The sequence below is a fragment of the Leucopleurus acutus genome, assembly GCF_964270905.1.
Source record: "Leucopleurus acutus genome assembly, chromosome: 10".
Lineage (NCBI taxonomy): Eukaryota > Metazoa > Chordata > Mammalia > Artiodactyla > Delphinidae > Leucopleurus > Leucopleurus acutus.
In genome coordinates this window covers 4,525,762-4,547,482 of record NC_139153.1, presented here as the reverse complement: position 1 = coordinate 4,547,482, position 21,721 = coordinate 4,525,762, and the positions used below count along the sequence as shown (strand labels likewise).

The 21,721-nt window shown below is 52.1% G+C and overlaps 1 protein-coding gene across 1 annotated transcript in view; it reads right to left on the bottom strand.

The window, feature by feature from the left end:
* FGD5 (FYVE, RhoGEF and PH domain containing 5) overlaps positions 1-21,721 on the bottom strand; it is a 114,774-nt gene that overhangs the window by 8,536 nt on the left and 84,517 nt on the right. The window contains exons 8-18 of the mRNA XM_082847665.1: positions 21,411-21,498; positions 19,704-19,754; positions 19,061-19,119; positions 11,932-12,003; positions 10,342-10,410; positions 6,506-6,589; positions 4,949-5,028; positions 2,617-2,716; positions 2,163-2,300; positions 1,013-1,142; positions 137-267 (exon numbers count right to left, since the gene is read on the bottom strand). Of these exons, the coding sequence (XP_082703791.1) occupies positions 137-267; positions 1,013-1,142; positions 2,163-2,300; positions 2,617-2,716; positions 4,949-5,028; positions 6,506-6,589; positions 10,342-10,410; positions 11,932-12,003; positions 19,061-19,119; positions 19,704-19,754; positions 21,411-21,498 (1,002 nt within the window). The remainder of the gene's footprint in view (positions 1-136; positions 268-1,012; positions 1,143-2,162; positions 2,301-2,616; positions 2,717-4,948; positions 5,029-6,505; positions 6,590-10,341; positions 10,411-11,931; positions 12,004-19,060; positions 19,120-19,703; positions 19,755-21,410; positions 21,499-21,721) is intronic.

Genomic DNA, 21,721 nt, shown 5'->3' with positions numbered 1-21,721 from the left:
CACCTCCCATTAGGGATCCTCTTTGTCCTGAAGAGCCTGGTCCGGCTTGGGTGGGGGGTCCGTCCCTGTCCACTGAGAAGGACCGAGAAACGTCTCAATCCCCAGCCTCCCATGCAGGTAGCCCCACCTGCCTCACCTCGGTCAGTGCCGAAGGGACTTTTTTCTGCTTCTTGAAGGCTGAGGGGTTGATGCTCTGGAAGACGGATGAGAAGGCGCTACTCGAGAAGCGGGTGGAGGACAGGGGGAAGCTCATGCTCACGGGCCGCCCTACATCAAGACAAGCGCCGGAAAGGGAGGTGAGAGTCCACGCGGATGGGCACAGAAGCCACGTGTCTGTGAAATCTGGGCTCCCGTCCCTCCCAAGATGGGACCCAGCCTCACTGGGGCGGTTCAGCGTGACTAGGAAGACGGGCACAGCCCCCTCTGCTAACACAAAGGCGGGGCTGGGGGCAGGCCTTCCCTGAGTGCTGGCTAGCCCCTCTTCTCCAAGTCTCCATGAGGCTGGGCTGTCCTCTCCGATGGCCTCAGGTGGCCCTGGGGGGTGGGGGAGGGGGAGTCTGGTTTTAGGCCCAGGATCCACCTGCTTTCCTTCCAGCTGACCCTGCTCTGCCGAAGCCTGTCCCCTGCGCAAGGGCTCTCACAGGCCAGCTCAGCTGCCTCGGGCTCCTTTACTGGAGGACCCTCAGCCCCTCCGCGACCATGACGCCTCTGCTCTCCATCTCGTCATCCTTATTGCAAAAAGGCCCCACGGAACACAGGCCTGCAGAGAGGGCCGCTACGCAGAGCAGACGTGAGCGCCGGCCAACCGTCCTCGCCACAGACGCGTGGACCCAGCGTTTCCCAAACTTAGCTGTCCATGGAACCCTTCCCCTGGGTGCACCTATGCACTTTCTACAGAACCAACGTTTGCGGAAATGGTTTCCTCCTTGAGGGCTGCTTTTGTTCAGAGCCTCCCCAGGAAGGTGGTTGGGAGAAGCCACGTGGGGAAGAAAGGGAGGGTGGTCCCCGGTACCTCTCATCAGGCCTGGGATGTCCCCGCCCCTCTTCTTCAGCTCCCCGTAGCAGCCGTCACACACCTTGGCCATGCGGTCCTTGAGGTACTTCAGAGGGTACTTGTTCCTTGAGCAGTTCCGGCAGACGATCTGGTGGGGTGATGCATGTCAGAGGGTCTCACCCTCCCAGCACGCACACAGCGACGCGTCCGCGCCCCCTGCCCACTCGCTCCCACCTCCTCCAGGGCCCCGTGCTCTGAGCACAGTAATTATGTTTCTGTGCAGGTGCTTATCTGTTTTTCTTTTCTAAAAATTTCTAAAATACATAACATTATTTTAGTTTCAGGTGTACAATGTAATGATTCAATATACATATATACAGTGGGCCCTCCATGTCTGTGGCTTCCATATCCCTGGATTCAACCAACTGTGGATCAAAAACATTAGAAATATTCCAGAAAATTTCAAAAGCAAAATGTGAATTTGCCGTGTGCTGGCCACTGTTTACACGGAATTCATGCTATGTTTATAACTATTCACATAGCATTTACACTGTATTAGGCATTATAAGCGATCTAGAGGTGATTTAAAGTATACGGGAGGATGTGCGTAGGTTATATGCAGCTACTACACCATTTTACATAAGGGGCTTGAGCATCCTCGGATTTTGGTAGCCACGGGGATCCTAGGATCCTAGAACCAACCCCCTGTGGATATCAAGGGAGACCGTACGATGAAATGCTCACCACAATGTCCAGCTAGCATCCATCTACCACATACAGTTACACTTTTCTTTTCTTGCATGAGAACTTTTAAGATCTACTCTCTTAGCAAGTTTCAAACATACACTACACTTTTGCTAACTATCATCACCATGCTGTAAGCTGATCTGTTTTTCTGATGAGCCCGTGCCCTTAACTGTGACAGGATGCTTTTCATCCCAGGAAAACCACCACATCCGCTACGACTTCCTTTTGAGAGCTTGCTGGTGTAGTGGGGTGGGCCTGGGATCTGGAGTCCTGGTGGGAGGGTATCAGTAAAAGGGGAATTAACTTCACAGGGTTGGTGTGAACATGCCCCACTCTGGGCCCGACACGCAGCAGCTGCTGGACGCCCCCCGGTCCCCACCCGACACCGCCGCCACGCCCACGGCCCCCGACGGGGACTCACCTTGCCGCAGGCGTGACAGTGGTGGCGCCTCAGGGTGAGGGAGAAGTCACAGCCACAGTTCATGCACATCATCACGTGTGTGACAGGCACTAGGGTCGGGGGCCTCTCCCCCAGGCTGACCCCCAGCCTCTCCCGTATCTGGAACAGCGGAATCGGACAAGCAGTGGGGTCAGGAGACCAACTGGATGGACACCCCCCTACCACGTACGGGGTGTGCACGTGTGTGGGCGGGGTGGACTCCTCTTCTACAGGCTCCCCTGCAACCCCCAGGGAGCTGACCTCAGTTACAAACGGAGCCGTAGGTGCCAGGCTCTGGGCTGCACAGTGATTATCCTGAGCCGGGCACGGGGAGGACCCAGGGCCCTGATGGAAGGAGATGCGAGGCCTCGTGGGTGTGCAGGGGCCCCAGGGAAACCCAGGTCTGTGAGACGGGTGCCCCAGAAACCCCGCTCACCTCCACGCTATGCTGGAAGGCAGCCAGAGCCTGGGCCTTGGAGTCCTCAGGGAGGGCTCTGCTCAGACAGCTGTGCCACTCGTCCCTCTCTGCACAGGAGCTGTGGGCATGAGCTGGAGTGAGCGAGGGGTGCACGAGGGCTCTGCCTTCTGCCCTCTGGGGGTGGACCACGCCCTGGTGGCCCCGCCCCTCCCCCACACCAGAGCCTCTCTCCCCCACGCCTGAAACCCCACTGGCCAGCCCAGCCACCTGCCAGACGGGCCAAGGCTTGCACCGCGGCACCTCTGCTTCCGAGCAGGCGGCCCCAAATGTTACTTGTATTCGGGCTCTGCCCGTAACAAGGGAATATCCAACACTGCTCCTCTAACTCCCAGGGCTGTTGTAGGGACCAAATGACACGTGTGGTGTGGAGGACTCTGTCAAGGACACAGCACCGTGCAAAAGCAAGGGGTCCCACACTTTAGGGGGGCAGGCTGGCAGGGGGATGAGGGCCAGGTACCACTGCGAGGGTGGGTGGATAAATGCTGGCAATGGTCACCGTCCCACTCTCTCCATCTTCCTCCTCAGTTTCCCACACAACTTCCCACTCACTCATCCAAAACGAAGACTTCCCATCCCTGCTCCGAGCCTGGCGGGGTCTCCTGAGTGGTGAGAGCCACACCTGGCCTGAGCTGCCCCAGAGCAGCTTCAGAGTGGAAATTCTCACAGAGCCCCCTAGATGTCATTCCCACCCCGTACTAAGTGTGTGGACTCAAACTAGAAGAAGGGACCGGTTTGGCCTGGAAGGGAGGGTGGTGGGCAGCCAGATGCCACATCCCTAAAAGGAGATGCATGAGTCCCCTGGAAGCTTCAGCATGAAGTATCTGGGGCTAGCAGGAAGGTGACTGGCCTGACAGTGACAGTGGCTCCTTGAGGCCACTGGCCAAAGGGCAGTGCCTCTGCCTAGGAGAGACAGGCAGCCCCACCTGAAGCGCTAAGCATGGCTTGTCACTACCCTCACTTCACGGTTGGGCAAAATGAAACCACACCCTGGGCCTCCTCATGCCCCTGATTTTACCTAGAGATAAGGAGAGGAGAGGCCATGGAAACCCACCCAGGCATCACCTCCTCCAGGAAGCCTTCCCTCACTTCCCCAGATGGAGGGGTCACTCCTTAGAATTTCCAAGGCTACTTTTTCCCCCTCAGGCAGTAGATAGTAGTGGAGAAGTGCTCTGGCTCACACAGTCCTGCGTTTGAACACCAGTTCTGCCTCACATGGATGTGGAACCCCTCTCTAGGCCTCAACTCCCTGCACATGGGAGGAGCTGCAGGCCCCACCTCCGAGGGTGGTGCTGAGGATCCGAGGAAGCGCCTGACACCTGGCAGGTGCCCAGTGTATGTCACCTTTGTCATCACTACTATTACAGCAGTTATGCTCTGCTAGGTCATCACTTTCCAACCCGTAAAGTGGGCTCTTCTGAGCAAACCAAGGCTTAGACAGTTTGTATCCTCAGCACAGGACTGGGCACTGAGGACGGGAAAGCGCATCTATGACAGAGCGTGTGCGTCAGGCCGGAAGTCCCATCCCACACCCAGAACCACGCCCACAAAGGGACCTGCTGCCGCCCGGGTCACACGCTGGCTGGGAGGGAAGACACTCCAACCTGGGGAACTCTGTACCCCTACTCTGCCCAGAGAGGCCCCTGGCAGGAGCCCCCGCTCCCTGGTTTCTGAGCCCCTCCTCCGCACCCTGGCTTGACCTGGCATTGCCCCGAAAGAGGGAGGGGGGAGCCCTTTCTCTGCCAGAAGCCAGCAAGGAGGGGTCCCCGGGGCAGAGCTCGAGGGCCTAAAGAAAACAGCCATCTCTGATAGAAAGGCCTTACCCCCAAACAGGGAAAGTAAAATGATGAATGCTCACTCCTTATTTTTCTCTTGCTCTCCAGACCTGGAAGCCTAAACGCAGACCATTTTGTAAACTAAGGTGCACTACGCACTTTTCATTGGCTGTAACTTTTCTTACTGCTGCAAAGACCCAATAATCCTTAGCGTTTTACAACGATGAGATATTTTTATATTTAAGCAACGGGCTCTGGAAACCCCCGAGATTCTATGTAAAGTTTTATGTGTATGCTCATTTTTTTTTCTGGGGAGAGAAGCCATAGTTTTACCAGATTCTCCAAGAGGTCTGTGATCCCCAAAAGGACAAGAAATAATGAAAAGACAAAAGTCCTTTACCCAAAAGGATACCGAAATAAAAATGACAACACTTCCAGCACCTGTTATTCCAAATGTTCCCACCAGCAAAATCCTGCCCCTTCTGCCCCAGACCGTCCCTCCTCTCCCCTCCTCCTACCTTGCAGACAGGGTCAGGCAGGATTCGGAAGTCTCGATCTTCAGGGCATAGGGCACTTTCTCCATCACAGGGCGGCTGACCTGGAAACCAACAGCGGCCCCTCAGGATGGGGGCAGGAGGGGTTCTGCCACTGCCCCACTCTGAGCCTGAGTTTCCTCATTGTAAAGGGCACACCTTTCTTATGTGGAAGATGGAGGGGTGTGTGTTTGTGTGTGTGTGTGTTTGTGTGTGTGCACAGGCGTGCAGTGAGGGCTCGGCTGCCGACTCCAACTCTGTGGCCACCAGCCCACACCCAGGAAGGCTACGAGCATCCCTCTTAGAACCCATCGTTCTGGACAAGTACCTGTCCAATGGCCACCCTCCCTCACGGCCTCCGTCACAGACTCCTGAGCAGAAGCTTCGGTTCAAAAAGGGAAGCCGCCTCCCAGATGAACGAGGTGCTTCCCTTCCCCTTCTCCAGGTTAGGAGCCTCAGGAGCGGGAAAGCCCCTGCAGGGCCCCTACAGCATGTTCCCTCCCGTCCCTCCGCCCTCCCAAATGACAGCCCACACCCAATTCCCCCACTTGAGTGCTCGCCTCTCTGACCCTGTCCCCACGCTGGGCTGGAATTAACTTCCTAAAATTTCCTACTCATTGAGAATCCCCTTCAGCTCCCAACCAGCCCCGTATTCGGGACCCAAGTTACAGCAAGTGAGGTCACAGCTGTGTCACCTTCCCTTCTCTCCAAGCTCACCCATGAGAATGTCCAGCTGGGCTGGCATCTCTCTCACATTTAAGAAATATCTGCCACTTGAATAGGTATTTGCACTCCCATGTACATTATTCACAGCAGCCAAAAGGTGTAGGCAACCCAAGTGTCCATGGATGGATGATGGGTACACAAAGTGTGGTCTACACATACAATGGAGTATTCTGACACTTGCTACCACATGGATGAGCCTTGAGGACATTATGCTCAGTGAAGTAGGCCAGTCACAAAAGGACAAACATCGCATATGATTCCACTTATATGAGGTCCCCAGAGTAGCTAAATTCACAGAGACAAGAGAGTAGAATGGCGGCTCCCAGCGCCTAGGGGAGGGGGGATGGGGAATTAGTGTTTAATGGGGACAGAGCTTCACACTGGAAAGATGAAAAGAGTTCTGGGGTGGATGGTGGCAGTGGCAGTACAACAACGTGAATGTACTTGACGCTGTCAAATTGTACACTTAAAAATGGTTAATTTATATTATGCATATTTTACCACAGTTAAAAAAAAACACCTGCTTGTTTCCTCCCTCCAAGCCTTTCCTTATGCATTTCCCTCCTCCTAGGACCCCCTCCTTCTCTCCCTTCCCTATTTGTCCAAATATTATCCACTCTAAGGGACTCAGCTCCCCCGCCCAGGAGGCCTCCCTCAGCCTCACTCTCCCTGGACTACCTACAACAGAATCCTGCTGTAACTCACAACCCAGGCTCCCTCACCTCCGCTGGTCTGTGAGCTCCACAAGCAGGGCTGTGTCTCTGCCTCCCCTGGGGTCCCCCCGCCCACCCCAGGGCACCCACCCCAGGTATCTACCTTCATGCTGGCCACCGCCAATGCGTTCTTCAGCCGGTACTTCCCATCCTTCTGGGGATACGTGTACAGGAGCACATCACTCATCTGGGGAGAGGGGAACCCCATCAGACATGTCTTGGCCCCAGAAGGCTGTGCTGGGTGTGTCCTGGAGCATCACTGAGCAGAGGCATCTTGCATTCCCCGTGACCCACACAGGAGAGCAAAACCACTCTGGAGTGAAACGGACACCCTTCCCCACAATTCCACTCTGACATAGACACCCAGGAGGAACAAATGCAGATGCCCACAAAAAGTCAGGTATGGGGGGTTTCCCTGGTGGAGCAGTGGTTGGGGGTCCGCCTGCCAATGCAGCGGACACGGGTAAGTGCTCCGGTCTGGGAGGATCCCACACGCCGCAGAGCGGCTGGGTCCGTGGGCTGTGGCCACTGAGCCTGCACGTCCGGAGCCTGTGCTCCACAGCGGGAGAGGCCGCAGCGGTGAGAGGACCGCGTACCACAAAAAAAAAAAAAAAAAAAAAGTCAGGTATGGGAATGTTCCTAGAGGCTTATTCGTAACAGCTCCAAAAGCAAACAACCCAAACGTCCATCGACAGGTGACTAGACACAGAAACTGTGATTCATCCACACCTCACAGCCACACAGTAACCACAGAGCAGACAGATACATGCCTGATGACAGGGTTCAATCTCCAACACATTACAGGGAAAGAAGCCAGACTCTGGAGTACATGCTGCTTCATAACATTTATATGAAGCTCCAGAGCAGGCAAAACTAATCTATACTGATGGAAACAAGGCCAGTGGTTGCCGGGGGTGGGGGTGGGGGTGGGGGAAGGTGCCTGACAAGGGGCACAGGGCAACTTTCTGGGGGCTGGATATGTTCTGTACCTTGACCCAGGTGGTGGTCACACGATGATATACAACTGTCAACACATACTAACACGTACACTTAAAATTGATGCATTTAACTCTATATAAATTAAGCCTCAGGGACTTCCCTGGTGGTCCAGTGGTAAAGAATCCACCTTCCAATGCAGGGGACACAGGTTCAACTCCTGTTCGGGGAACTAAGATCCCACATGCCGTGGGGCAACTAAGCCCGTGCGCCCCAACTACTGAGCCCACGCGCCTCAACTAGAGAGAAGCCCGCACAACTAGAGAGAAGCCCACGCGCCGCAATGGAAGATCACGCATGCCGCAACAAAGATTCCACGTGTCGCAACTAAGACTCAACACAGCCAAAAATAAAAATAAATAAATATTTAAAATTAATTAATTAAGCCTCTACCAAGCAAAGTGAAGGAAGGAAGGGAGGGAAGGGGGAAGCTCCTTGGGGACAGGGAGCTGGTGTGTTCTATTCACTGCCGTACCTCCAGCAATGCAGTAGGTGCTCAATTAATATTTGTTGAATGAACAACTGAAGCTTCCTGCCCTGAAGAAGGGCAGAGATGAAGAAACATAAGGAAAGTCACTTCTCCTCCGGAGAGAGTGCTTCCGTTTGGCTAAAAGTTTACAGCTTGAAGAGCCGATGTCACGCTCTGGGTGGGGCTGTGGGCCGTCAGTCCTGACCCTGCTCTGCAGCAGCTCTGTGAATTTGGACAAGCCGTTGCCCTCTCTGAGCCTCAGCCTCCTCACCTGCCAAGCGGAGGACATCCCTACCCCCACATCACTACAAACATTGAGAGTGGTCCCCAGTGAGCCCCTATGCATGGGAGCCAAGGCAGACTAGGGGTGTCCTGAGGATAGAACAGGACAAGGCATCTCGGGGTCTGAAATGGAGCAAGAACTCAGGATTTACACTCCTCTCCCTGCAGACAGAGTCTGCTGAGGGGACAGAATGGGTGAGTTTTCCTGCCACCAGCTCTCCTGGCGCTTCTGGCCAGGGTGGTGCGGGAGACCCGGCCTGGGCACTGAGCTGCTGTGGGACCTCAGGCAAACCCTTCCTCTCTCTGGGCCTCACTGTCTAAACAGAGTTGGAATAGACCAGGGTTGGCAATTTTTTTCGTAAAAGGCCAGATAGTAAATATTTCAGTTTTTGTGGGCCAGATGGTCTCTGTCGCAACTGCTCAACTCAGCTGCTACAGCCTAAAAGCAGCCACCGACAATCATAAAAGAATGCGTGAGGCTGCGTTCCAGTAGAGCTTTCTGAACAAAACAGGCAGCAGGCCGACCCCTGGGTCAGAGGAACCTTCAAAGCCCCTTCTGGCTCTGTTCTTCTAACACTGACAAGAACTACTGGCCATTCCACGTGCACTCCTGGGCAGGCCAGGTGCTGGGCTAAGCCCCCGGAATGATCTCAATTCATCCCCCAGGAATTCCCTCAGGCAGGTGCTGTTATTATCATCCCCATTTCACAGAAGGAGAAACTGAGGCACAGACTGGCTAGACAACCTCCCAGGATCACAAAGCTCATCAGCGGCAGAGCCAGGGTCATGAGTAAATGAGGGTGCCTCCAAGTGTGTGCAGGGTAGTGTGTTGGTGGTGGCCACACCCTGCCCACCCTGAGGAACCCTCCTGTGTCACTACCACAGCAGTTCCAGCCTTCCTGCGGCTGCCCCTGGAGCCCCTGTTGCCATGGCAACGCCACGAGCACCCAGGGCTCTATGAGTGGTCCAGGACCACGCTGCCTGCCTTGCACTGCAGCACCAGTCAGCCAGAGGGAGGGGTTCTCACGGGAGGTGACAGGTAGCTGCGAGGAGGGAACAGAGGAAGAGCCTCTAAGCTGGGCGCCCCTTGTGCTCTATGAGGAGTGGAGTGACCCACTGAGGTCAGGCTGGGGCCTCGGGACACGTGCCACAGAGGCTCTCCAAACCCTGATGGGCAGCTGCAGACGTGCCGCTTCGGTCAGGCTCAGGATTCCCCTGCTCAGGACCATGAGCCCTCTCTGGAATTCAGTCCCCAAGTGGCAGAGGGTCTATCTGAGGCCTGGTGTAGACCCAGCTCGTGAGTGGAAGACCCCATCTGCAGCCAATGACTCCACGAGACTCACAGAGGTCCTCCAGACACACCACGCTCCTCCCGCCTCTACGTTTGCCCATGCTGTTCCCACTCCTCCAATGTCCTTTCTTTGTCGGCCTGTTCCTACACACTGACTCAGAGCCTCTCTCCTTTTACTCTGCACACAACTGTAACAAAGTGTAAGGAGGCTGTTAGGGCAGCCACAACTGACAGTAACAAGAGATGACAGCTAACGGCGAAGGAGCAGAGAGAAAAATTACGTTCAGCAGAGAGAAGAACTTAAAAGGCAAAACTACTTGTGGGGCGGGGGGGCATGGGCTGGGTCTCAGCACTGGGGCAAAGAGCTGCTTGTAGCTCAGTAGCCACTGAGGTTGATGTTACTATACCCCAGGCCTGGACACTCCCTGGTGTTCCAGACTGTGGCGGTAAATCATCAAAAATGTTACGTATATCCCATCCTGTGCACAGTGGAGAAAGGGCTGGGCTCGGGTCAGAACCCTGGTTCCCTTCTGGACCTCTGCCACCGACCTGCAAGGAGATCCGGCCAAGTCAACCCTCCTTTCTGGATCTCAGTTTTCTCGCTTGTTAGATAAGGCAGTTGAACAGCTATTCCCGGTTTAAGAACTTCTTGGTTTTAGGATGGGCACCTGGGTAATTAAATTTTGGCAACATTCCCCTCAAAATCGTTCAAGTAATACATTAGGGACGGGTTGTAAAGCCCTCAGCTTTCTGGAAAGCTCGGCTATTCAGAATGATCCGCACCCTAAGGATTAGGCTCTGGTCTAGTCTCCCCTTTGCTTGCAGCTGTCCTTGAGTACTGCCCCAGAACACTTTACAGAACTTGACAGTCCTGGGGCCTGGATGGGGGCCAGGTACTTACCAGAAACAGGTGTCGGGGGCGTCTGTTTTTCCCTGTTACTTTCATCAGTGTCCCTTCTTTCAGAAACTCCTGTGGGGAGAGAAGCAGACCTCCGTGGTCAGGCTGACACCCCCCTATGTCCTGGAGAAGGGTGGGGGGAGGCCCTTTAGTGGGAAACAAATTACGGCACCTCCCAGAGTACCAGAGAGCAACTCGTGGGAGAATTCCCAGCTTAGGAGACGTGCCCCGTGTTTGGTGGAGCAGCTCTGCGGACAGGCACCTGGCCTTTCAGGAGCATCCACCTTGAATTACACCAACCCCAGACACCGTTCTGGCCACAGAGTGGTCCAGACAATGACTCGCTTGCTGGTTCGCTACCACGAGGGGTCCAATTGGAACAGAGCCTTTGAAAGTTTGCTAAAACGGCTGAAGACCTGTGAACAGTTGCTACAGCCCTCTCAATTCTGGAGGATACAAATAGATGTTTAATAAATATTCACTAACCTGATGACTCGGGCCAAAACATTAGGTGTGATTTTACACCTAAGTGCAATCTCTCATTCCTTTGTTCCTTGTCCTTCATGGACTGGAACAGGTAATAAACATATTTTTGACTCTTCTTGAGCTGAGTTTTTTTTTTTTTTGCGGTACGCGGGCCTCTCACTGTTGTGGCCTCTCCCGTCGCAGAGCACAGGCTCTGGACGCACAGGCTCAGTGGCCATGGCTCACAGGCCCAGCCGCTCCACGGCATGTGGGATCTTCCCAGACTGGGGCATGAACCCGCGTCCCCTGCATCGGCAGGCGGACTCTCAACCGCTGCGCCACCAGGGAAGCCCTTGAGCTGAGTTTTACGTTTTCCATTTGGAAGCTTAAAGTGGATAAATTTGTCTCTTAAAAAATGTTATTTCTAAATTTACTTATTTATTTTTATCTGCACTGGGTCTTCTCTGCTGTACACAGGCTTTCTCTAGTTGCGGTGAGCGGGGGCTGCTCTTTGTTGTGGTGCATGGGCTTCTCACTGCGGTGGCTTTTGTTGTTGCAGAGCATGGGCTCTAGGTGCACGGGCTTCAGTAGTTGCAGCACGCAGGCTCAGTAGTTGTGGCTTGCGGGCTCTAGAGCGCAGGCTCAGTAGTTGTGGCACACGGGCTTAGTTGCTCCGTGGCACGTGACATCTTCCCAGACCCAGGTTTGAACCCGTGTCCCCTGCATTGGCAGGCAGATTCTTAACCACTGCGCCACCAGGGGAATTCCCAAAAATGTTACTTTTAAAATGCTTTGTTGGGGTTCCTGAGAGATGGTTTCCCTGATTTTCCAGCAACTGGACTAAACTAAGAATACTGGTGTCTCTTTTTCTCAGAGGGACACGGAACCCAAATGGCACTGTTTCTTTAAAGGCCCTGAAAGCGGAAAAGCCCAGGGGAGGCAGCTGCGGGGCCTGGGGAGCCCAGCAGAGCCCTTGCCCTCCCCCCCACCCTCCTGGGTGAAAGGCACCTGCAGCCAGGCCTGCCTGGGGCCAGCCCAGCTGAACAATGGGGCTTATCAAGGCCTCGCCTGCCTGCCAGGCTGCCCCTTGCCCTTGCCCTTGCCCTTGGCAGCGGTGGTGGCACTCACCCTTCCTGGCTGGAGGAGATCCCCTTGGCCCCGAACGCTGTGCTCAATGTGGACCAGCTTCTGTAGGTTTTCCTGCGGGCGGGAGCAGGGCGAGGGGGAGATGGTCAGGACGCCTCATCTCCTCTGTAAGGAGTGGCATTGTTTCCACTTCAAAGAAGGAAATGCAGCCCAGAAGGGACTTGCTTCCAATCTGACCTCCTGTCGGTGGCAGGACCAGGAGTTGAGTCTGGGTCTGCAGGATGCCACCTGTGTGGACTGCCTACAAGCAGGCTAGTCTCTCTGGGCCTGGGGTCTGACACTGCCATCTTTCTGCAGGCCATGGAGATGGTCACGTGGCCTCGCTGTGCCGTCCGATACCTGTTTGTCTCCTGGCCTCTGCTCCTACTCTAGACTGTGTCCCCTGTAACGCCTGGAGCATCCGGATCTCAATAACCCAGAGGTGACAGATGTCCAAGGCCAGACTGGCTCTGTGGGCTTGCGCCCTTTGCGGGGGTGGGGGGCAGGCAGGGCCTGAGAGAGAATAACCAAAAACCGTAGCACCTGTGGAGGAAATGCTCTGTACTCCCTCAAGAAAAACAAGTGTGCCGGGAGCTCCCTGTCAGTCCCTCACTGGGAATCCACAATACGTAAGGTGACATGCCCCCAGGCCTATGCACACCATCCCGTAAAATTAGAAACGACAAGCACCTAACCCATGGGGCACATGCCCCTTAACCTTTTGCAGGGTTGTTTCTAAAGCCAGTGAACAAGGTGAAAATTGTGTGTAGAGAAACTGTCTTGAATTTCAGGCCTTGACACTGTCCCCAGTTTAGGGCATAAAATCCTACCCATTAGAAATGTATATAAGTTGTTCCACTTCCGCTTATCATGTAGGAGCTGCAAGGAAATCATGCCCCCAACCTAACAGGGAGAAAAAGCCGTATCATCTGCAAAAGCATAACTCTTCTTATGCCTATGGGAGAGGTGGGGTCCCAAGGCCACTGGGTGAACTGAGTCCCAAAGACGGACCACAGCCCCACCATGGAAACACAAGAGGAACGAGCTATTCTGCCTTTGGCAACACATGGGGGAGGAGGTGGTCGGCATAAAAAAGGTGAGAAGAAAGCAGCTAAAATGTTGATAGATTCTTAAAGGTCAGGTGTGGGCTGGTGGGACAGCTCAGAATAACGGGGAGCCCCAGACACAAGGGGCATCTGCAGTCACTTGCAAACTCTTTTCCAGGAGTTTCTGCCAGATACTTACAAGGAAGACTGGGGCCAGAGAGAACCCCCTCTTGGTGGTGAAGGCAAGCAGGCTACCACTGGGGGCTGGAATAAAACCCTGCCCACTTCCACAGGCCCCTCTCTGGTACAAAACCCTTCAGTCACTGGGGGAGGTGGGGCAACCCTCCCACTCCCAGAGCCCAGGCAAAGAGCCGCCCGCTGCTTCTGGGGAAAGGGCAGAAGCAAAAGATATCTGCTCCAAGAAGAGGTGGGTAACCTCTCAGGCCCAGGATTGTGCACCAGCACAAAGCAGAAACCTGTCAAAGACCCGCCACAGACACACAGCAGAGTTTTGCCACCATGCAGAGGAGGGGCAGGAATGCTGAGAGAGCCTGGCTCACAGGCCCTACTTAAGACTGAGGCTTGTCCAGGAGAGCTGTGACCTATGAGCCTAGCACGGAGTAACAGGAAACAGTGGTCTACCCCTGAGAAGGGGAGGGGGCAAGAACAAGGAGATCTCCAAAGATGGAGCAGGAACATGAGAAAAACTCTCCAGCACCTCAGGCCCAACACACAGCATCAGGGAACAGCAGCCCCCTTCTGGAGGAGCGTGAAGTCTGTGGGGCTCTGAAGGCGAGGATGGTGACAACAAAACCTAAACCCAGCTCAACTACTGACTGGATTGATGCAACTCCCACCCTCGACATGAATGGCATGAGTAAAAAAGAAGCATGTCCACTTCTGGAGGTAGACACTATTTCCCCCAGTCTCTACAGCACATAATGTCTGGTATTTGATTAAACATTACGGCAAACACAAAAAACAAGAACAAACCCCAACTCATTTTCAAGAGATAAAGCATTCAAGAAAACCAGAATGTGAGGTGACACAGATGTTGGAGCCATCAGACAGGGACATTAGAATGACTATGATTGATATGTTAAAGGAGCTAGTGGAAAAGGTAGACAGCATGCATGAACAGACGGAAATGTGAAAAATAAGAAATGTGGTATCAGAAATGAAGAATTCCTTTGACAGGCTTAACAGCAAACTGAACACAGCTGAGGAAAGAATGAATGAACTTGGAGATAGGTAAGTTGAGATTCACCAAACTGAAACACAAAGAGAAAATAGAGTGTGGGGGTGGGGAGGAAGAACAGGGCATCCAAGAGAATCTTCCAAAATTAATGAACAACAACAAACCACAGGTCCAGGAAGTTTAAGAATCACAACAGGATAAATGCCACACCCCTCCAAAACACACATACTTAGATATCATAGTCAAACTTCTGAAAGTCAAATGTAAAGGGGAGATCTTGAAGGCAGCTAGTAAAAAAGGGACACTTTACATAAAGAGGATAAATATAAACATCGCAGCAGATTTCTTATCAGAAACTAGGCAGGCCATAAGACAGTGGCATGGCATCTTTAAAGTACTGAAAGAAAATATTGGTCAACCCATATTTCTATACCCAGGAAAAATATTTTTCAAGAAGGAAGGTAAACTGATCAATTAAATAAATGGATGTTGGATGGCAGGAGCCAGGTTTCTCCCTGTTGGAGTGGAAATTTACAGATAAGCCAGGGAAGGAGGCTGGAATGATCCATTTGGTAAGAATCAGAGTTGAAGACATCAGTAAGAACTCATATCTAGCTTAATACAGGTGGTTATATATAGAAATAGCTATAGATATGAGTATATACATAGGTTGGTATATACACATTTATTATTTTGCTCTATAGCTAAGAGAATCTAGAGGAAATGATACCCCAATAGCAATGAGCAAACCTGGTGCCCAGATCTTGGTTTCTAATACCATTAACCAATTAAAGGAACCAAGCCTCCTTGGAGAAATAGCTGATTCTAGGACTGGGGCAGGAAATATACAACATGAACCTGGAGCATCCTGTAGTGCCAGAAAGTAAGGAAGTGCTCAAAAAATAAATAAACAAAATAAAAATCCCCACCCAAACCCACATCAATGCGGGTATATGAAAGAGGCACAGGAACCAACTGGCCAGGTTCTCAATGGCCAAAGATGGAACAATTTGAGAAATAAAATAAAGTAGATGGGATTAGAACTCAAACATAAAATAAATATATGTGAATTCTTACTGATATAAATAATTTATTTAGAATTAGTGAATACATTAATAAATGAGAGAGAAGAGACAAATCTCCCTTGCAGAAGAATTCCAAATAATTTAGGTAGATACTCTGCTCTCAAGGAGAGGGAGCATTATTCCTCACTCCTTAAATGTGGGCTGTGCATAAGTGACTTTCCTCCAAAGAGTACGGACAGGGCAGGTGGGGGTGGAACTTTACATGGAGAAATCCGACAAACACAACCTTGGCCAGGTGATCATGGTCAACATCAACAGTCATACAACAGGTTGCCAGTATGTACCCTTCATATGCTATGATGAGAACAGTACTTTCTGTGATCTTCCGCCTAAACTACAAACCTAGTCTAATCATGAGAAAAACATCAGACAAATCCCAACAGAGGGCATCCTACACTATAACTGATTGGTATTCTTCAAAACTGTCAAAGTTATCAAAAACAAAGAAAGCCTGAGAAACTGTCACAGTCAAAGGAGCCTAAGGAAACATGACATCTAAAAGTGACGTGATAAATATCTAAAAATCTTGTATGTTCTGGTATAATGTTTAAGTCATAATTCTAGTTATTACTTTAAAATGTATATCTCAGAAACAACTAAATTTCCTTGTCAATTGCATTATTACGAACTTTCATCAAATCTTTAACCGTGGTCATTTTTAAGTCTTTTGTCATTTACAGACAGTTCTGGGTGTACTCTGATGCTTTTGCAAAAATGTTCCTATAAAAGGGTTTCATCTTCAAGGAATTCATGGAAAAGACTCTGACAAGTACAGGTTTCTGGTAACTGACCATACTGCTGAACTGGAAGAGGAAGCATTTTCAGAACTCTAATGGAAAACTGATGAATTCATAAAAGTGCTAACAAAAGATCAAGAATGAAAAAGAAATTAATTACATGGGACTGAGTGAACTGATGAGGATGATTATAATTTTTGTGACTTTCTGTTTGAATAAAAAAAAAATCCCACAAGGACTCAGAGGCAAAAAATATACAAATCAATCTTCACTGCAAAGTAAAGGAGCTGTTACAGTGGAGGATTACTGGACTGAATGTCAATATTATGACATAGTGTGAGTGTGTTTCATGTTTGGTAATTGCAATCATTGTTGCTTGCTTTTGTTGTGGTCACCCATTTACAATGCTTGGTGTCAGTTTATTTATCTCTTGTAAAATAAAATACAGTGTGTGTGTGTGTGTGTGTGTGTGTGTGAAAAAAAAACCAAAACAAACAAAAAAAATAAAAATAAAAGTGATGCGATATCCTGGATGACAACCTGGAGAAAACATTAGGCAAAAATTAAGCAAATCTGAATGGACTATGGTCTTTAGTTAATAATACTACATCAACATTGGTTCTTTACTGTAACAAATGTACCACGCTAATATACGATGTTCGTAACAGGGGAAACTGTGGCATGCGTGCGAACTTTCTGTATAATCTTCTCAATGTTTTCTATACATTTAAAACTGTTCCCGAAAAAGCTCTATTCAGAAAGCAGAATGGTGGTAGCCAGGCTGGGGAGAGGTGGGGATGGTGGTGTTTCACACTGTGTGTTGGATGGTATGTGGGTCCCATTTTGGATTGGCGGGGTGGTGGGATCTGGCTTTTCCTGGAAACCATACCTCCAGCTATGACCTGTGTGAGGAACTGTGGTAATGGTTTGATGTGAGCATAAACCCCAAACGAACGCTGCCCTCCTCCAAGTAGCCTTCGCTGGTCCTCACAACCAATAAGTACTTTCCAGATTCTACTGAAGGCCATCTAGATTCACGGAAGACTTTGCAAAAAGGGGTTCTGGCACCATCAAACATATTTTAATAGGATCACTCTGGCTGCCAGATGGAGAATGGAATGGCAGAGCTGGGAGGTGATGAGGCCTGAGCTGGAGGGGGACCAGTGGGGAGGGAGAGGCAGAGCCCCAGTCCATCTTTCAGGAACACTCACAGCCACTGAGCTCTGCGTCGGGGTTGGGTTATCTGGACCTGCCCGTCCATGGCTCAGGCAGAGTCCTAGCCCGATCCCAGCAGGCGTGAGGTGGAGGCCACTAGTCCAGAGCAGGCCTGGTGCAGTGTCCACAGGCAGCTGGAGAGACAACAGCCAGCCTGCATCTTGGCGTAGCATCAAGCCTGGCCCTTGGAGAAAGCCAGGAGGGCGTTTGGCCGTGGGCTACTCCAGTTGCTCCTCCAGGCAGGGGCCATGTGCAGGAGCTCACCACAGGAGGGAAGACACAGCCCTTCCTGACCTAGATTTTCCCTTTTGGAAGCAGAGGCATATCCCTCCTAAAGGGGAAGTGTAGGCAGCCCAGCCCATCTGCTGCTACGTCACGACAGGGCGCCGACTCCAAAGCACCTCTGTTTTTTGGCTACAGTGAGGGAAATCTCACTGTATGTACAAAATGCCAAAATGCCAAAGAGCAGGGAGCCCACGGACACCAGAGGGGGGGGTGGTGCTGATGACAACAGCGTGTCTGACCCCCTGGATTTCGCACCCAGCTGTCTTCAGCCTCCACACTTGTACACGTCTCCACCAGCCACCTTGACTTCTCCCCTCAGACTCTTTTCCGACCGCACCTATGCTGTTCCCATCTTCCAGCCACGCTGGGTGACCCTCTGAACTCTGACATGTCTGGCACTTTCCCATCTCCATGCCTGTGCCCAGGCCAGGCCCTCTTCCTGGACCACCCTTGCTCCCTCTGCCTTCATGGCACACGCACATTCCTCCCTGTGTGGGCTCCTCCTGTATCATTGCTTCTCAGTGATCTCCCTGCTGGAGAGATGAATCCCTTCTCTGAACCTTGTAGCACTTTCTCTCTCTCCCTCACAATGTTTATCATGGTTCTTCATGTCCACGTATTTACTGCTCCACTAAGCTGTGATTTTCTCAAGGGCTGGGATTCACGTCTTAGCTCTGCATCTCCAGACCCCAATACAAGACGTGACATGCAGCAGGGGTCCAAGAGACGTTATTCCCTTTCCCCTATTTCTATCTGCTGATGACTGATTATATGGATGCTCTGCATACCTGCCACAGCAAAGCTGAGCAACAGCTCGGCATACATACCACCATCACTCCCACCTCTGCCTGTGGAAGACATCACTAACCGATCACTGAACTCTTTCCCACTGGCCTAGGACTCGGCCTCAGAATCGTTCTTAACACACAGTTCTAGCATATTTACTGCTTAGAGGAGCAGAAAATATGTGGACACAAGTAACTGTGGTAACCACTGGAACAGAGTTGGGAGGTGGGATAAAACTGGCCATCCTGGACAGAAACGCAGTAAGCATCTGATCATCTCCCGAATGCAGAGTTATACACTGTCAGAACCAGGCGTGCTTTAGAGCTCACATGTTCTCATGGATGAACGGCTCTCAAACTTTTGTGAGCCATTTATTTGGGGTGCTTGTTAAAAATGCCTATCTCTGGACCCTATCCCAGAAGTTCCAACTGGGAAGACCTAAGGCGTGCCTAGGAATCTGTAGTTTACAGACCACTCCAGGTGCTAACGCAAATGTTCTCAGACTACAGTCTGGGCACTACTTATCAGGTCTGTGCAAGTCTGCAGCCTCCCTCACTATTCAAATAAATGGTGAACTGGAGACCCAGAGAGGGACACACAGTACCTGAGGTCACACAGCACATGTCAGCGCCAGAACCCATGGCTTGTTGCAAGATCCCATGAGATAAATGGTTGCCTGTGCCCCTCACCAAGAAGTGGGGTATCACAAGGCAGACCTGTGCAGGGTGGAGGGGCTCCTGGAACCTGCAGCCAACGGAAGCTGCCCAGGGCTGGACTTACCCCTTGCTCCATGCTGTCATTGGCGCGGTCTGTGACCTTGGAGATGAGGGTCAGCGAACCTACAGAAAGAAGCAGAGCCGAGGGCTGGGCCTCCTGGGGCGGGCTGGGCTAGCTGCCACCTCCTCGCCTCTCCCCACGCAGGACCCCTGCAGGGCCTTGTGTATGGGTGGCACCAATTCTTCCCATGGCCGGGTCAGGTCACTGGCCCAATCCCAGCTTGGCCACTACCACCTAAGTGACCTTGACAGTCACGTGACCACCCCATGCCTCAGTTTCCTTGGCTGTAACCAGAATATGTTAAAATAGGGACTGCCCCGGCAGGTCGCATGCAGGGACAGCCACACAGAACTGGGAGGAAACAGGGAGTCTGGGTGAGATTTTTAGACCTGGCACTACCTCCTATCACTGAATTCTGATCACCTCCTTCTCCTCCTCTGACTGGACATCAGCCCATCCCAGGGAGTCCCCATGGTTGAGGTGAAGGGGAGTCACTTGGCAGCCCCGGAGGCCTCACGTCCCCTGCACACCCAGCTGGGGGGAGGGGGCTGTGTTGTGTGCCTGGGATCTGGTGTAGAGTCCAGAGTTGGGGAGAGGGACCAAAACAGGAATGTATCCCCTTCCTCTGGGTTCACACCGGACTTACCCTGTGTGTTATCGTACTCAGCCGAGTCCGGGCAAAGGTTATTTAAATAGTCTGCAGACAGAACAAGAGCCAGGAGTCAGTTTGCCCTGGGGAGGCCAGCCCCTCGTGTCCACAACAGGAGCCCCTCTGTCTCCAGAGACGGAATGAGACTTCCAGAAGAAGGAGGTGCCCACCCTCTCTTCTGTTAGCCCATCACAAGAACACACTGGCACAAAACTGGGCCCCCAGAATCACCACCAGCATCACGCCCACCACCGCTAGTCATTCATTCACTCATTCCACAAATATCTATTCAGCACCTGCTGTGTGGCTGGCACTGTGCTATGCCAAAGAAGCACACAGTCGGCTGGGGGAGACAGATGTGGCCACCAACATGGTAGAGTGGGATGTGTCAGACCCTTAACACATTTACACGCGTGAGGCTCGACACGGGCTGGTCTTGCTCCAGCTACCTCTCCATGCCTCTCGTTTAGTGGGGCAATGTAGGCATTCTTGCTACTTCTTGAACATGCCAAGCTTGCTCAGACCCCAGGGCCTTTGCACTTACTATTTCCACCACCTGGTACTCTCTTCTTCCAGATCTTCATATCGCTCATGTCCTCACTTCACTGATATCTCTGTTCAATGTTACCTCCTCAGATAGGTCTTCCCTGAGGGATGGATCTAATACAGCATCCCTGTTCCCCTGAATGTCCTTAATCTGCTTTATTTTTCTGTAAAGCTCTTATCACGGACATATTATACTTTTATTTCCTTATTTGTTTGTTCGAGTATAAGCTCCATAGCGTCACAGAGTTTGTTTAATTCACTTCTACCTTTCCAGCATCTAGCACAGAGCCTGGTACACAGTAGGTGATTAATAAATACTGGTTGAATTAGATGAAAAAATCCTCCATCTCCTGGCTCTAATGTCTTTTCTTACAGCCTGGTTGGTCCCTGGAGTTACATGCCTGTCTCTATGTGTGTAGTTCCATCTTCCCCACCAGAGCACCAGCTCCTGAGCCAGGGGTCTCTGTCCATTTAGAAGGCAGTTGCTCAGGACAGAGGTAAGAGTATTTCTGGCAGGCAGAGGTAGGGGAGGGGATGACACTCCTGAGGGAAGTTTGTATAGAAGGAAGAAACAAGGACCTGGGGCAGAGCCCCAAGAATCACTGACATTTACGGGGCCGTGGAGAGTGGCCAGTAGAGATGGAGAGGGAGCGGTCAGAGGGGTCAGAGGGAGGCAGGGAGAGAGTATACCACAGAAGCTCCGGGAGGAAAGGGCTTCGAGAAGCAGGAAGTGGTCAGCGGCAAAGCCACAGAGAAGGCCAGCAGGTCCAAGGGGGAAAACATCCGCTGATTCAAGAGGGCTTTGGTGATAAGACAGCTTTAGGGAAATGAGACCCACAGAGCCAGGGAGGAAATGCAGCCCAGGGGAAGGTGTGAGTTCCTGTGTGTTAGGACGGGAGACGCTTAAGGGAGACGTAGCAGGTGGCCACTCGGGCAAGTTTCCACGTGGCAGCAGGGGATCCAAAGCTCAGCCGGAGGGAAGGTGGTGGCTGGGCCTGGCACCTCTGCAGGGGGTGACGGCATCCTTCCTCCCACCCCTTCCTGCTACAGTGGGAGGGGAGGTCTCATCACATACCTTGCCAGGCCTCCCCCACCCCTCTGCAGGTGCTTCCCCTCCCCATACCAGCTCGGTACACCTTGACCTCCTGTGGGGCCCACCTGTGAGGAGCACTTGGTACTGGAACAGGCGCTGAACCACCCTCAGCAGCCGGTGCTTCACGTTCTGGCCACCTCCTTGCTGACTCTGCTGCTCCCAAGAGACAGGAGAACAAAACTCCATCAGAGACCCCTGCCTGAGGTCTCCGGGCTTACGGCATCCCACATGAGCCCATCCACACATGTTCCCTCCATGCCTTCTCCTGCCAGGCTGAGCATCTCCAAAACCAGGTTCCCCTCCTCCAGGGTGTCCTCCCAGATTAGCACCGCCCCACTCTGACAGTTCATTCTTTCAGGCTCACAGACCGTGCTAC